The following is a 15,157-nucleotide window of genomic DNA, read 5'->3' on the forward strand; positions in this document are numbered from 1 at the left end:
AATATATTATACCCACATTTAATATAGAAAAGAGGGCACTGTAGCCAGGGTTTTAAGGTTAAAGGTCCAGACTCCCAGAGTCCCACCCGATTGGGTTTGCCTGCCCATCTGAAAGTGCCCACCAGAGAGATGAATACGGTGAAGCGCAGAGGGACGAGATGGAGTCAGCATGGTACAGTGTGAAGAGGAAAGGGGTCCATTGACGTCCCTCCCCAGTCCATTTCCAGACCTGAGATTTCGGTTTGAATAGAAGAAGACCTGAGCCTGCTCAGAGGCAAGCAGGGAAGCAGGTGTGCTCAGTGTGGTCCGCTTGACGGCCGTCTTAGTTCTGGGTCTGCAAGGTGGTTTGAGGAAGCCCTAATGCTTCCTAATGAAGGGAGCAGTCTGGTTCCCTTGGAGAACTCTGACTTGAGGGTGAGCTCATGAAGTAATAAGTCTGCAAAGCTCCGTCAGGCCTGGAAACCAAGGTGAATGCAGGAGACCTGGGGCACCTTTTAGAGGACCTGAGGCAGAAATTTGTAAAAGCAACAAGGAGACACCTCAGTTGCTTTTCTCTTGGCACCTTCAGCCTTAAAGGGGGTGAGCTGATTCAGGAATCACCAACTTCTAGACAGCCACGCCTTGTGTGGTTACCTGGCCCGGGCAAGCAGGTGACTGATCAAAAGTAAAGGAGACAGACAAAGATGCCAGGTTCTGTCCTGCTTTTTGTCACCTTACAGGGCCAAGTGAGGAGCCTGTGCTCCTCAGAAAGAGTTGTGTCCAGGAGATGGTCATTGTAGGAGGTATGTGGTGACCTCCAAATTGAGGTTATTTAAGACAAGCATATCAGGCCAGGGATACTTTTGATGCGACACACATCCAGAGAATAAAAACAAGGAAAGAGCATCCTTATTGGCAGAATTGGGGTCCAGAGGGATTCAAAGAAGGACCCCAGAGTAGCTGTGTTAGTAATCTGCTTTTATTTTTATTTTTTATACATCCCTTTGAGGAGCTAATGAAGGCTCGAGAGCTCTCTAGAAAATGTGAAAATAGGTTAGAAACTCCTGGTAGATACTGTCCAGTGTACTTCAACAGACGTGGCACCTTGACCACGCATCTTTTTTGGCTTTAGATTAACTTTGTACTCTGACTCACACTCTGTGCAGGAAAGGGGTGCGTGGTGCCAGATGACCTCCCTTCCCTAACTGTGGGCTGCTGGGGACCACAGCGACACATGACGCCACTTCAAGGCTGAATCTGCCTTGCACGCCAGTTTCTTGGTGGAAATGAAGCCTGTCTCTTTGCTGCCTCCTGTCTGAGGTCTTGGTCTCGTGCTCGCCCACTCTTCCGGGGTCGTCTTATCTCTGCAGAAGTCTGCTGGACTTCCTGCTTGGTTCTTTCCCTTTACTTTTCCCCAGTAGTTTTACAGTCTACTTTTCTTCTTTTATGTGTATGGGTACGCCTGTATGTGTGCCTATACACCACTTGTGTGCCTAGTGCCCATGGAGACCTGAAGAGGGCATCACACCCCCTGGAACTGGAGTTACAGACAGTTGTGAGCCACCATGTGGGTGCTGGGAATTGAACCCCTGTCCAGGAAGAGCAGCCAGTGCTCTTACGCATGAGCCATCTCTCCAGCCTTCCTTCTGCTTTTATTTGGGATGTTTTTATTTCTTCAGTTTCTGTCTGTGGCAATTTGTCATTTCCCATTGTGTTTCATTTTGTTGTTTTTCCCAAAATTGTGTTCTAATTTCTCTGTGATCTCCCATGTTAACATAAGTCTTTTTGTTGTTACTTCCTATTGAGATCTTCATTTCATCCTAATCGTTATCATGATTCACACCACTGCCAGGCACAGTTCTGAATGCTTACATGTTAATTCAGTTGCTCGAAATCACTTTTTCTCATTTTAATCTCTACACTAAGTCTCAGAGGAGCAAGTACCTTGTCTAGAACACGGGAGGCAGGAATAGTGTTTCTGGTCTTTCTCTTACTATTTAACAACAGAGCTCAATCCATTTATAAAGGGGAAAGGCTTATCTGGGCTCACAGTATCAGCCCCTGCTTGGTTGGCTCCATTGTCTGGGGCCTGTTGACAGTGCAGAGCGTTACGGTAGGGAACATGCACTGCACCAGCGCTGTAAGGAGACGAGCAGGTCCTGGATTCCAACATCCCTTTCAAGGATGTGACCTCAGTGATGTCATTTCCTTTCCACTGAGTCTCATCCATCAAGGCCAGTGGTGCCATGACTCAGAAACCAAGCCTTCATCACGTGGGCCTTCAAGGGTCACTCTATTCAAAACTGGTAAAGGGAAGATTGAAATCTAGGCAGGTCATATTTATTCCATAGTTCACAGTCCTAACCACTTCATCAATACTATAAATTCGTAAAGCAACTTAGTGTAGGGATTCAAGCTACCTCGTGTTTAATCAGTCAACATCTGAGTGGGCATTACAGGTAGTGTTGCCCATTGCTAACAATGTGCTTTAGTTACTGCCAGTTTTTCTTCAAGGACTTTATATGTACGAGTTATTGTTCCCATATTATGATGGAGAATCAAGGAGTCATAATCTGAAACTTACCAAAGGTCTGGAGGAAAATACAGAGAGATTTAATCATACAAATTACATAAAACGATATTTTAAAGGATGTAATATTCTTAAATGCTTTCTAAAGTGGGCAGAAACCTTATTGAAAGTTTGGTAGTTTGAGTACCTAAGACTCAAACTCCTAGGAGCAGATGTAGAGGTGAACAGTGTGTTGGTCAGGGTTCTAGAGGAACAGAATTGGTGTGTGTGTGTGTGTGTGTGTGTGTGTGTGTGTGTGTGTGTGTGTGTGTGTGTGTGTGTGTGTATGTGTAGGATTTATTAGAGTGCCTTTCTCTTGATGGAAAGGCCAGGAATCCAGTAGCCGTTCACTGCAGTAGGCTGGATGTCTCAGCTGGTCTTCAGTATGTGCTGGAATCCTGAAGAAGTCGGTTCTAACACCAAGAAGGGACTCCTCAGCAGCAGGCTAGATGAACTTGCCAGCCAGAGTGAGGGCAGGTGGACCAAAGAGCAAAGCTTCCTCCCATGTCCTTTTAGGTGGGCTGCCACGAGAAGGTGTAGCTCGAGTCTGCTGACTGCAGGTGATCCAGATTCAGCGTTGGTCTCCCACCTCAGATGATCCGGTCAAGAAAATCCCCCGTGCCGGGCGGTGGAGGCACACGCCTTTAATCCCAGCACTCGGGAGGCAGAGGCAGGCGGATCTCCGTGAGTTCAAGGCCAGCCTGGTCTCCAAAGAGAGTTCCAGAAAAGGCGCAAAGCTACAAAGAGAAACCCTGTCTCGAAAAATCAAAAAAAAAAAAAAAAAAAAGAAAAGAAAATCCCCCACAAGTGTGCTCAGGCTGCTAGGGTTTTAGTGATTCCAGATGTATGTAGTTAAGTTGACAACCAAGATCAGCCTCACAGGCAGCAGGATGTGGTGTGACTGTAAGTCAGTAAGGAGTTTGTGTCTGGGATCATCAGATTTTGGAACTGGGAGGGGAGAACCCGTTGCCTCCGTTTCCAGAGTTGGGATACGGAAGCTCAGCGATCTCTTCGTACTCCAGTCCCTACAGCTGGTCACTAAGATCCCTTTGCTCAGCTCTCCGGCTGCAGAGACTGAGGTCGACCAGCTGCAGAGAGCTGGGGAGACAATGCAACCAGGAAGCCTGCTGGAAACTTGAGGTGTTGGCTGTTTCAATAATACTCTTCAAATGTAATTCAAAGGAGAGGAGTCTGCATTTGCTGGGAGAGTTTGTGGCAAGCCATTTAGAGACTGCGCTCTAGTGCAGGTGAACCAGGTTTAAAATTTTAGTTAGAGATGAAATGTCTTCTTATAATTCAAATCATTTATATATAATCTTGTGTATGTCATATATAAAGGTGTATTATAATTTTTATATACTCATATATTAAAAGAGTAAGCCATTGCTCATTTTGTGGAGACTATACTATTCTGAGCAGAGAGGCGAGAAATTGCGTGTGCCTAAGTACCCAGAGGGCCATCTGTACTTCAAGCTTAGTCCAGAATATGAGGTTCAGTATCATACTGTGTGAGGTTATGTGGGTTCAGACACAGACCAGCTGGTGAGGTCATGCAGTCAGAAGCCCCAAGTGTGAGGCCACTACCTGTGGGAAGGCTCCCTCAAGGTGTGTGCCAGGGGCAACATTGGTTCCGACTAGGAAGACCCTCCGTGCTTTGGAGGTGAGCACCAGCGACAAGCGTCCAGCGCTGTCGGTTCCTTCAGATTGTGGTCTCCAAAGCAGTGTTTGGGGATTTCTCTGTCATGCTAGGGGATGTTTCCAGTACAGTGGGGTTTTGTTTTATTTTTTGTTTTCCATGAGCATTTAATACATTTCTCTTTGCTTTGGAAGAAGCTCTTACCCTCAGGTGCAGGAAAAATATATTTTGGAATATTCCTTTGTTCTCTCACAAGTACGACCAGTGATATTTATTTGGATTTATTCAATACTTTTTTTGTTTGTTTGTTTTCTGTAAACACAGCGTTTCTCTGTGTAGCCCTGGCTGTCCTGGAACAACTCAGACCCGCCTGTCTCTGCCTCCTGAGTGTGGGGATTGATTAAAGGCGTGTGCCGCCACTCCTGGCTTAATACCCTTTTTTAAAAAAATAATCATTTTAAAAATTTTAGTCAGCCATGGTGATTTAATCTTTTTTTTTTTTTTTTTTTTTTTTTTTTTTTTTTTTTTGGTTTTTCGAGACAGGTTTTCTCTGTGTAGTTTTGGTGCCTGTCCTGGATCTCACTCTGTAGATCAGGCTGGCCTCAAACTCACAAGAGATTTGCCTGCCTCTGCCTCCTGAGTGCTGGAATTAAAGGTGTGTGACACCATCGGCTGGCGTGACTTCATTTTTTTTTTTTTTTTTTTTTTTTTGGTTTTTTTGAGACAGGGTTTCTCTGTGTAGCTTTGCGCCTTTCCTGGAACTCGCTTTGGAGACCAGGCTGGCCTCGAACTCACAGAGATCTGCCTGCCGAGTGCTGGGATTAAAGGAGTGCGCCACCACCGCCCGGCGTGACTTAATTTTTTAATCCCACCACTTTGGAGGCTGAGGCAGGAGGATCACTGTGATTTAGAAAGAGTAGTCTACATTGCATGTTCCAGCCCAGCTAGACTTGGCTACAGTAGGAGACAGACACACACCTGCAAGTGGGCTTCTGTGTGCCTACTGAAATGGTGGGACAGATGAAAGACAGGTACAAAAATAAGTTCTCCTTTGCAAGCCAGAACTCATTGTTCAGTATCTATTTTTGATACATACAAGAAAGAATATGATTTTCAAGACAGTTCCGTGATGGTGGTATTGATAGCGAGGTTAACTCTAAGAATAAAGAGTTGATAATCTGAAAACACAGAAAAGCAGTAATAATACATTTTCCTTTCTGTTATTACTGGTGCCTGTAAGTTTTCTCCTGCCTTCTTTCTTGTTTTTTTTCTTTCCCTAATTCTTACTCTGCTCAGTTTTATCAGTTGTAATTTTGGAACACATGTGCTCAGCTCTCTTTTTACAGTGGCCGATGTTGATATTTCTTTTAGGGGTGAATCGGGTGCCGGGAAGACCGAGAATACGAAGAAGGTCATTCAGTACCTTGCCCATGTTGCTTCTTCACACAAAGGAAGAAAGGACCATAATATTCCTGTAAGTCTTGGCTCTGTGGCTTTTGTCTGCATTTCATTCTTTTGTGGGAACTGAGGCCAATCACAGAGGCCAACCAGGAAAGCGCAGCTACTGCCCAGTACTGCAGTACTGCCCTGCCCAGCAGCTCCCTGGCCACACACCCAGCAGCCCTGCTTTTCCTTCCAATCCGGAGGAGCCAGGCACAGTACACAGAAATTAACTAGGCTTTCTCACAAGGCAAACAGGAAATTTGGGCCAATCTCTGGCAGAGATTTGTGAGAATGGTTATAAATTAATAAGCAGTGCCTATGAAGATTTCTTATTTACGCCAAATGAGTGTAAACGATTTTAGTGATTCTTTGCGGATTACAGAGTAGCCTTTGGCTGCTGCTGTGGCAGCCCTAGGGGTTGGGGGATCTGTGGGAAGATGGATGGATGGTAGGAAAGGTAAAAACACAGAATATGGGCGTCACTGAACCTCTCATGCTTTGAGGTGCCGTGGCAGTTGGTGAGCTTTCGTGTGCCAGCCAAACCAGCTCCCGCCGTCCTGCGCTGGCTTGGTGCTCTGTGCTAATGTCTGCTTATCTGTTTGTAATGAGCAGCAGGAATCGCCTAAGCCAGTGAAACCCCAGGCAAGTGGTTTTTTTTCTGCTTCTCAGCCTTGAGTGCCTGCCCTGATTGCTGTCTCTAGAGTGAGCCTCCCCTAGAAACGTAGCACTGTTGGTTCCAAGCGGAATCTGTTCTATAACGAGATTTAATGTTGCACATGTATTGCTGGAGTCTTATTCTTTCACAGGAAGCAGCATGCACTTGTGCTTTAGATCATGTTCTAGATAATCTGAATATTTTCCCTTTTATCATGACATTGAAATGCATGTTTATGACGTCTTTTTTATGGTGTTTTTTTTTTAGTTTATGAAGATGATTTCTATTGTATTAGGTGGAGCTATCTTACTATTTAGCAAGCACATGAAAACTTTGTTTTATGCTGTACATTATATTTAAAATTGGGGACACAACCTTTGGGGCAACTAAATTTCTAATAAGTTTTGATGGCATTGTATAATTGATGCCTGTGTGTGTTTCAGCCCAAAGACTTGCCTTGTTGTATTTAATATCCTCAATAAATTAGAATTTTCTTTGTGCTGGGCAAGTCATGGAAGAATTATCAGCTGCCTACCTTTTAGCCTAGTGTGCCCAACATTGGACAAACCACAAACCAGAGCCAGACTTCCTGCTTCCCTGGAGAGGGAGGACAGAACTGAGCTGGAGTCCTTGAAGACGGGAACAGTTAGGTTTATGTCTCCCACAAGCATGATGGTGCCATTAATTTAAAGCAAGAAACAGTGATGTTGAGTCATATAGTTGATCTATTAATACATATAGAAGAGATCATACCTACCTCCACACCCAGAGGAACTGTCATAGATGCTGAGACTCTCAAGTATCTTTCTTAACATTTAAGGTGAGAAATTGTCCATCAATGGAGCTCTGTTTATCTATGAGGGCCTGGGATGGTCTTTTGTGACTTACTGCAATCCAGGTCAGCAGTATAGCTTGGAGGAGTTAATGAATGAGTTCTCATGCTATGGGATATGTAAAGGCTTCTTTGGTATTTGAAGGGAGACAACACGGATAAGAAACCAGCTTTTCTCTGTGCATTCAAGATTCACGCTCTATGGCCCTTTAGTCTGTAGCCAGAACACTGATGAGATAGTGTTAAATAAGCAAGATAACTTCAGATTTTCCAGGTTCTCTGAAACACAGGAGTCATCATCATTTACATTTTGTTTCGATGTCATTGTAAACTACAGTGCATCCCAGGTGTACGTGGGTAGCATGCCACACTTGGATGTCTCGGGGGTTCCAGTCCATCCCCGGAAGCAAATTCTCCCCGGGGAGAAGGCTGCTGCTTTGGGCTGCGCTGTCCCTGCTGAGTTGCATGTCTCTGCATGTTTCAGCTGTGTGCACAAGCTGCAGGGCTGCCTTCTGTTTGTTGCTGCCTTGGCCAAGTCTGGAGTAGCTATGTGTTATGTTCAGACGTGTGCAAGTATTGGTTCTCAGCTGGGCTCCCACCCCGGAAACATAGGAGCTCATGCAGTAGTCCCTTGATACCTGAGCAGGATTGGCTTCAGGGCCCCCTCCTTATCCTCCTCATATGCCAAAATCCTCAGATGCTCAGGTACCATCTAGAAAATGGAGCTTGTGCGGTCCTCTTGTGTAAGTCACACTAGAGTGCTTCAAATGCCCACTGTGACATACGTACTGTGTAAATAGTTGTTGTGGTGATAAGGGGGAACCTGTATGTCTGGAACAGGTGCTACCCCCAACACCGAATATCTCAGTTGCATTCTTGGTTGAATATGTGGGTGCAGAGCCTGCAGAGGGCTGACTGTCCCTTGCAAAGTCCCTATTTGTTTTAGTTTCATTTTTTTCTCCCACTCTCCTCCTTTATTCCAATGGTTTCTGAATTTACATGGAGCTTTATTGGCCAAATCTTGCAGTATAATTCGTATTATACCGTTTCCCCATTTACACACACAGCTCTGTGCTTGTGTATATTCACGGTTACACAGTTCAGCAGCATCACCAGTGTAGGACATTTTCATTTTGTCCCCCCACAAGAAACCCGTCCGCACACTAGCAGTCACCTCCCATTTCCTCCTGCACTGGCAACCCCCAGCCACTCTGTTTCCTATGTGCCTGTTCTGGACATTGTATGTGAAGGAGAATTGTTCTCCGGCTCCTTTCACTTAGCATGATGCTTTCAAGGGTTAGCCTCCAGTGTACATTAGAAGCAGAGCATTCTTCTTTATGGCCTACAATATTCTGTTGTATTAAATATGCCCCATTTGATTCATCCACTCAGTAGTTGGCACATGTTTGGGTTGCTTCCAATTTGGGCCATTTTGAACATTTAAGTACTTGTTTGGGGGAACATTGTTTCCTTGATCTTGGGCACTCACCTTGAATGGCATTGCTGGATCGTGTGCAAACAGGAGAGCAAACAGGAGTGTTTGTCTCTGTGTCCTCTCCATACTTGGCAATGCGATGTCTGCCCTTTAGTATAACCACCCAAGTGCTACGGCACGTCCTTTATGTTTCCCTTGAAAATATGAGTAAATAAAAGAAACACTGGTTTCCAAAATTCAAGTTACAAAAGGAAACTTCAAGCAAAGATTTATCTGTGAACTTTTAGGTATGTTTTATAACATAATTGAAAGATATATTTGGCGTCCCGCCCTCAGTACCACCCACCCACCAGGCAGCTGCAAGCACAGTACCACTGAGGTTTTTCTCCTGGCAGGTTGCTCAGAGGTTTTACGTGTCCATTGCTGCTCTGAGCCTCAGTATGGGGCATTTTAGAGTAGATTCGGGCATTTTTAAAACTTACCATCTGCTGAGGATGATGCCTTTGAGCATCCTGCCTCTCGGCATCTTCAGATGCCTCTGCCCTCCTCAGTGCCCTAACCACAAAGGTGATGCCACAGAGAGGGAGACTAGAGCCTGCTGTTTGCAACTGGAGTCTGATTTTCTGTTTGTGGTGACGCCTCCTCCCCTCACCCTCCTCCCCTCACCCTCCTCCCCTCACCCTCCTCGTGCTCTGGAGCACTTGTGCTGGGTCCTGCGCAGTGCAGCGGGTCCTTGCCCCACGACGGCTGGCTGGCCGGGAGTTTTGAAAGAATACATTCCAACACTTCAAACTCATCTTCTGCCAACAGTGTATTTATACTATAGAATAAACACAAGAATATAGTTTTCGCCATGATTGATAAACCTTAAAACAATATGTAACTAAATACTTGGCATTTTGTGAACATTTCTTGATATCATCTAGAATAGAAGCAAAGGTGAGTGCTTACCTGCTTCTAGTGGGGATATGATAGTCATTGTTCCCTGCTGGTTTTTAGAGATAGTTGTACCATTTACCTGTCAATTAAGTCTATTAATTCTAAGACTGTGGTAGTGGTTTTATATTAGCTTTGTGTAAGATCTATACCTGGTCTCACCGATGTCTCAGGTGTGGTAGGAGAAAACAACCCCATGATGCCATTAGTAAAGCCAACAGGGGTGGCACAGAATTCTCGTCTGCATGTTGACTTTGGGGACCTCAACCCAGATCATAGGGTTGCCTTTGGCTCACCCACCACCCCCTTTCCAGGCACTACTGAGTGTTTCAGGACTTACTGTACATCTGCTCAAACATTTGCCCATGTCCTTTTGACCTGATACTGACATAAGGGAAGGGAATTGGTGAGAGAAATGTGAGCCAGAGAGTCCCTGGTGCCATGCCTAGGGACACAGAACCAGGAATGCTGTGCTTGTTTCTCTTCCACGTCAGGAAGGCGCCTTAGGTGGATGATCAGTCTTTTCATTATGACTTGGCAGGATGGTACACGATTTTAAAGAATTGGTATGTCAGACCTCCGTCTCATGGTAGGCACTTCACTTAGCAGAGTTTCCCTGACAATTACTGTATTCTAATCCCACAAACTGAACCAAATAGCAAGGGGGAGAGGGGGCCTTTGGAGGTTCAAATAACTGGTACCAATCAGTGTGCTACAAGCATTACAAGACCTCAGTCACCATCAGGCTGATGGAAGTGGTGGCTCACAGAATGGTAACGACAATCTCCCCACCCCCTGCAGTATTAGGGGTGGAATCCATGGCCTGGCACATGCCAGGCAAGCATTCTGCCTCTGAGCTACATCCCCAGCCCATACCAGACCCTAGTAATAACAGCTCTCAGTAATCAAAATTAGCTCAGGATTCCAACCATCTTTAAGAAAATTTAGTGGCTGGGTGGTAACATCCCAGCAATCAGGAGGCTGAGGCAGGTGAATCCCTGTGAGTTGGGGGCCAGCCTATTCTGCATAGTAAGTTCAAGGACAGCCATAATGAGACCCTGTCTCAAAAGAAAGAAAGAAAATTTGTTAGCATATAATATAAAGAGGTTTACATAAAAACAATCTAAGTATTTATCAGACAAACTGTAAGGTTCACTGTACAGAGAGGTTACCCAGTGCCCAGAAAGGGAAGCTGATGCTAGGCAGTGGCCAGAAGAGAGGACCAGTTCTTGGCTGCATTCAGCTGAACACAGGGGTAGACTGGTTAGGGCCTGTGAGAATCTGGGCAGCCCAGACTGACAGCAGAAGCATGTCCGAATGTTTGTGGGTGCCTTGGGAACACTGCCCTGCCCTTCCAACTGCATCACATCGCAGAGTCCTCAGCAGGGGATGCTGAAACTGAGGTCTTGGGTTGGCCTTGCTGATGCCCCAGGTCCATGAGTAGTGAAGCAATAGCACAGCACGATTTGGTCCTGTTTTGAGATTTGACAGTGGGCATGCATCATGCCTCACGTGATGACCCCTGGTTTAAAATCCTCCGTGAGGTTCTTTGTTTCATCTTTTTTGCTTAGAGAATCACATTTGCTGGAGGCTTCTGTTTATTTATTTTCTTTAGGTCTAGAATATTGTGGGCAGTTTGAAGTATAGGGATAAGATTTGTGTTTGGGGGAAAAAACAGATTTAGTTAGGTCATAAAAGATAATTCTGAAATTACATTCCAGAAACACAACATCACTTCCTAGTGTTTTCCTTGGCCAGGCTTGACATCATGCTTTGTCCTGCGGCTCTCCGTGGGGTTCCATTTGTGCAGTCTGTTTGGTCGCCTCGTTTGCACATAAACATTGACTGAAGTGTGCGCCATGCCAAGTGGTCTACTCTTAGTGAAGGGAGGGTTCTGCCATCTTTGCCCGCTTCTGATACAGAGGTGGGTGTGTCCCATCTACACTGTGACGGTGGCGTGAAAGCACTCGGAAGGGTGGAAATGCATAGCAATACGGTGGAGATTATTCAGTCAGCCCCTTAAATCCTTCACACAGAGCAAAATAAAAATTAACAGCAGTGCTAATGTGTTCTTAAGCAGAGTGTTACACTCGATTTCATTTCATGGAAACCAATTGCTAAGTTTTATTTTCTGCCTAGTTTAAATTGTTATCTTACCAACATGACATTTTCTTCTCCTGTGACCCCCCTCTAGATGCTGGGTTTTTTTCTTTCAGCAGAACCCATTATCAAAACCAGGAACAAGGAGCCAGCAGAGGTCACTGATGGTTAGCAGGATGAAAGAGCCAGGAAGAGGATGGTTTTGGAATATTTTTTTCACCCCAAGGACTGAAGTACAGACACAGATTAACATACATCTGTTTTTATTTATGTGTGTGTATGTCTATGTATATGTGTGATGTCTTTTAGGGGGAACTTGAACGGCAGCTTTTACAAGCAAATCCAATTCTGGAATCATTTGGAAATGCGAAGACTGTGAAAAATGATAACTCATCTCGCTTTGTAAGTTGAAAAGCCCAAAAAACTTGGACTTCTTCAGATTTCTCATGAAATGTCTACTGTGACTTGAGCAAATGAACTGATTTTTCTCTTTAGATTTTAAGAAAGGCTAAGTAATAGATGTAGTCATACCTCTACCAGCCACATAGGAAAGTAACTGTAGTTGTGTTTCAGTTCATAGGTTTTGATACGGACACGTAATTGTGTAAGAACTCTGGGTTTACTTCTTTACCTTTGCCGGTCATTCTGGTACAGGATCGGCATAGATAGTGGGGTGCTGGATAGTTTTATGTCAACTTCACATAGAGTCGTCTGAGAGAGCCTCAATTGAGAAAATGCCTCCATAAGGCTGTGCCTGCCGTAAGGCAAGCCTGCGGGGCATTTTCTTAATTAGTGATTGATGGGGTGGGCCCAGCCCATGGTGGGTGGTGTCACCCCTGTGGTGGTGGTGGTGGTGGACCTGGGTTCTATAAGAAAGCAGGCTGAGCAAGCCATTAGGAACAAGCCAGGAAGCAGCTCCCCTCCATGGCCTCTGTATCAGCTCCTGCCTCCAGGTTCCTGCCTTGGCTTCCCTCAGTGAACTGTGACTTTGGATATACAAGCCAAATAAATCCTTTCCTCCCTAAACTGCTTTTGGTCATGGTGTTTCATCACAGTAATAGCAACCCTAAGACAGGTGGTGTGCGCGTTGCATTACTCACATCAACAGGTGGGAGTAATATGACATTGGTTTTGGTGTATGAGTTCTCCTTTTCATAACTTGCTATTCCTATAGACTGTGGACAGGATGGTTCTCACTAGTATCAGTTCTTTTTACAACTTCTTTTCTTTGTTTTTTTTTTTTTTTGAGACAGGGTCTCTCTTGTAGCCCTGGCTGTCATGGGACTCTAGATAGACCAGGCTGGCCTCGAACTTACAGAGATCATCCTGCTTCTGCCTCCAGAGCACTGGGATTAAAGGTGTGCGCCACCACACCTGGGTTATAGCTTTTAACTTAACTATTCAACTACTTTAATTCCTTGATAGCTGTTCTTTGCCTTAGCTTCATTAGGGGAGGATTTTTTTCTATTATCCAAGAAACTTTAGTGCTCAATTATTTGTGCCTACGTTGTTCAAATTTGACTATATTCCTTCTTCTGAAATACTGGCGAAAGTAAAAATCTCTAGGGTGACAGACACTTTAACTCTGACCACACTTGTATGGAATTCAGGAGAACATAGTGTCATTGTTACATGCTTTAAACACTGAATGTGTAAAGTTGTGGGTGGCAGCTACAGTTTTCGGTGGTGTGGTTTTCATGACTAGTGGAAGAGAGCAGATTTGGTTGTCACAGAGGCCTAGCCTAGCAAACAGGGTCTCTAGCTCTGGGATTAGACAATAGGGATGTGTTTTTCTGAAGGCTGGAAGTTTGAAATCAAGACATCAGTAGGTTTGGTTTTCTGTAAGCCTTCTCTCCTTGTCTTACAGATAGATGACCATTTTCTCCCCGTGTCTCCCTCTCCATCTCTGTCTCTCTCCTCTTCTGAGGACACCTGTCTATTTAGGGCCATTTCACCTAATTATCGTTTTAAGGACCGTCTCCTCCACATACAGTCACATCCTGAAGTGCTGAGGTTGGAACTTTAACATGAGGTGGGGAGCAGCACTATCAGTCCTGTCCCTGTCTCAGCCTCGAGAGCTAACGTGTGCCAGGCTCTCCACATGATTAGGAAATAGAAATCTGTTTGCTTGGAATGTTGTTTGTTCCTAGTAAGAAACATTTGAAAACTGGCTTAATCCTAAATTCATTTAGTAATTCCTTTAGCATTGCTTGTCCAAAGTAGGATAAGAATGCCTGTGTCTACATTTAGAAAAGGTCCAGGGAGACTTGAATTAGAGGCCCGTCCTTCCCTGGATCATCCACATTATTCTGTGTCACAGTTGAATTCTCCCCGTTGAAAAGCCCTATGTTTAGTGGGATGGAGAAGTAGTGAGCTCCCATTTTTGGATTGCGGATTTTTTTTTTTTCATGAGGATTTTCAAGTACAGCTTTGTGGAAAATCCTTCATTTTACCACATAAATCAAGCTACCCATCTTTGATTCTTCCCCCCTCTCCACACCCCATTCCCTCCCCATCCCCAACCACACTCTAAATCCAAGAGAAACTGTGCAATACACAGTAGTCTTATTTTTGCCTATAAAAGAGAAGTTGGTACTAAAACATTTATTGAAAGTTACATATCAGTCCTATCAGTCCTTTTTGGTGTTCTGTGAAAGGATGGAATGCCAGTGATGGGGTCATCTTACAATCTACCCCAAATCCTTAGAGGGTCTCCATTGTTGACATATACTGAATTGACATTACTCCTTTTTAGTTGGTTTTGTTTCATTTGTTTTTTCTCTGTGTAGCCCTGGCTGTCCTGGACCTTGCTTTGTAGACCAAGCTGGCCTCAAACTCAGAGATCCGACTGCCTCTGCCTCCCAAGTGCTGAGATTAAAGGCATCTGACACCACTGCCCATTTTTGTTCAGTTTTTTAATTCTTTAATGTGTAGGGGTGTTTTTATTTTGCCTGCTTGTAAGTATGTACCATGTGCCTATGAGCCTGGTGCCCATGGAGGCAAGAGAAGGGGGTTGCGTTCCCTGGGCCCGAAGTTACAGATGATTGTGAGCTGCAGTGTGCGTGCTGTGCTGGGAATCAAACCTGGGTCCTCTTGAAGAGCAGCCAGTGCTCTGAACCGCTGAGCATCTCCATCCAGCCTTGCCATTTCTCTTGCTGATTCTTAATTGGCGGCTTCCCAAGAGACATTCAGCCACGAAGGAGGGTATCGGTGTGCTGTTGGGTAGAGGTCAGAGATGCTGATAAGCACCCGATGATACACAGGACAGTTCCCACAACAGAACTACCGGCTTTAATGTCAGGTATGCAGAAGTTGAAATTTTCTGCTCTTGACTGAACATTTGAATTCTAGATCAAAGCAAACTAACACTCCTGGGGTTTATTTGTAAAGTATACCTGAGGATGTTGGTTGGTTTTTGTCGATTTGATACAAGCTAATGTCACCTGGGGAGAGGGAGGAGGACTTGCTCCCCTTAGATTGGCCTGTGGGCATGTCTCTAGGCATTTTCTTGATTAATGGTTGATTGATGTGGGAGGGCCCAGCCCCCTGTGAGTGATGTCATCTCTTGGAAG

The 15,157-nt window shown here is 44.9% G+C and overlaps 1 protein-coding gene and 1 non-coding gene across 10 annotated transcripts in view; both read left to right on the plus strand.

The window, feature by feature from the left end:
• Myh10 (myosin heavy chain 10) overlaps window positions 1–15,157 on the plus strand; it is a 164,877-nt gene that overhangs the window by 77,499 nt on the left and 72,221 nt on the right. For 5 of the 9 annotated variants that reach the window (XM_042282237.2, XM_015992356.3, XM_015992358.3 and 2 more), the window contains exons 5-7: window positions 5,556–5,658; window positions 6,240–6,269; window positions 11,895–11,987. In XM_042282237.2, coding sequence (XP_042138171.1) covers window positions 5,556–5,658; window positions 6,240–6,269; window positions 11,895–11,987 — 226 coding nt within the window. The remainder of the gene's footprint in view (window positions 1–5,555; window positions 5,659–6,239; window positions 6,270–11,894; window positions 11,988–15,157) is intronic. The other 4 variants (XM_015992360.3, XM_015992357.3, XM_076542649.1 and 1 more) reach the window with 1 other exon arrangement.
• Window positions 5,170–5,293, plus strand: LOC121831923 (small nucleolar RNA SNORA40). The gene has a single exon (XR_006075518.1). It is a non-coding gene; the product is annotated as a small nucleolar RNA SNORA40 (small nucleolar RNA).

The sequence above is a fragment of the Peromyscus maniculatus genome, chromosome 8 (genome assembly GCF_049852395.1).
Source record: "Peromyscus maniculatus bairdii isolate BWxNUB_F1_BW_parent chromosome 8, HU_Pman_BW_mat_3.1, whole genome shotgun sequence".
In the NCBI taxonomy this organism is placed as follows: Eukaryota; Metazoa; Chordata; class Mammalia; order Rodentia; family Cricetidae; genus Peromyscus; species Peromyscus maniculatus.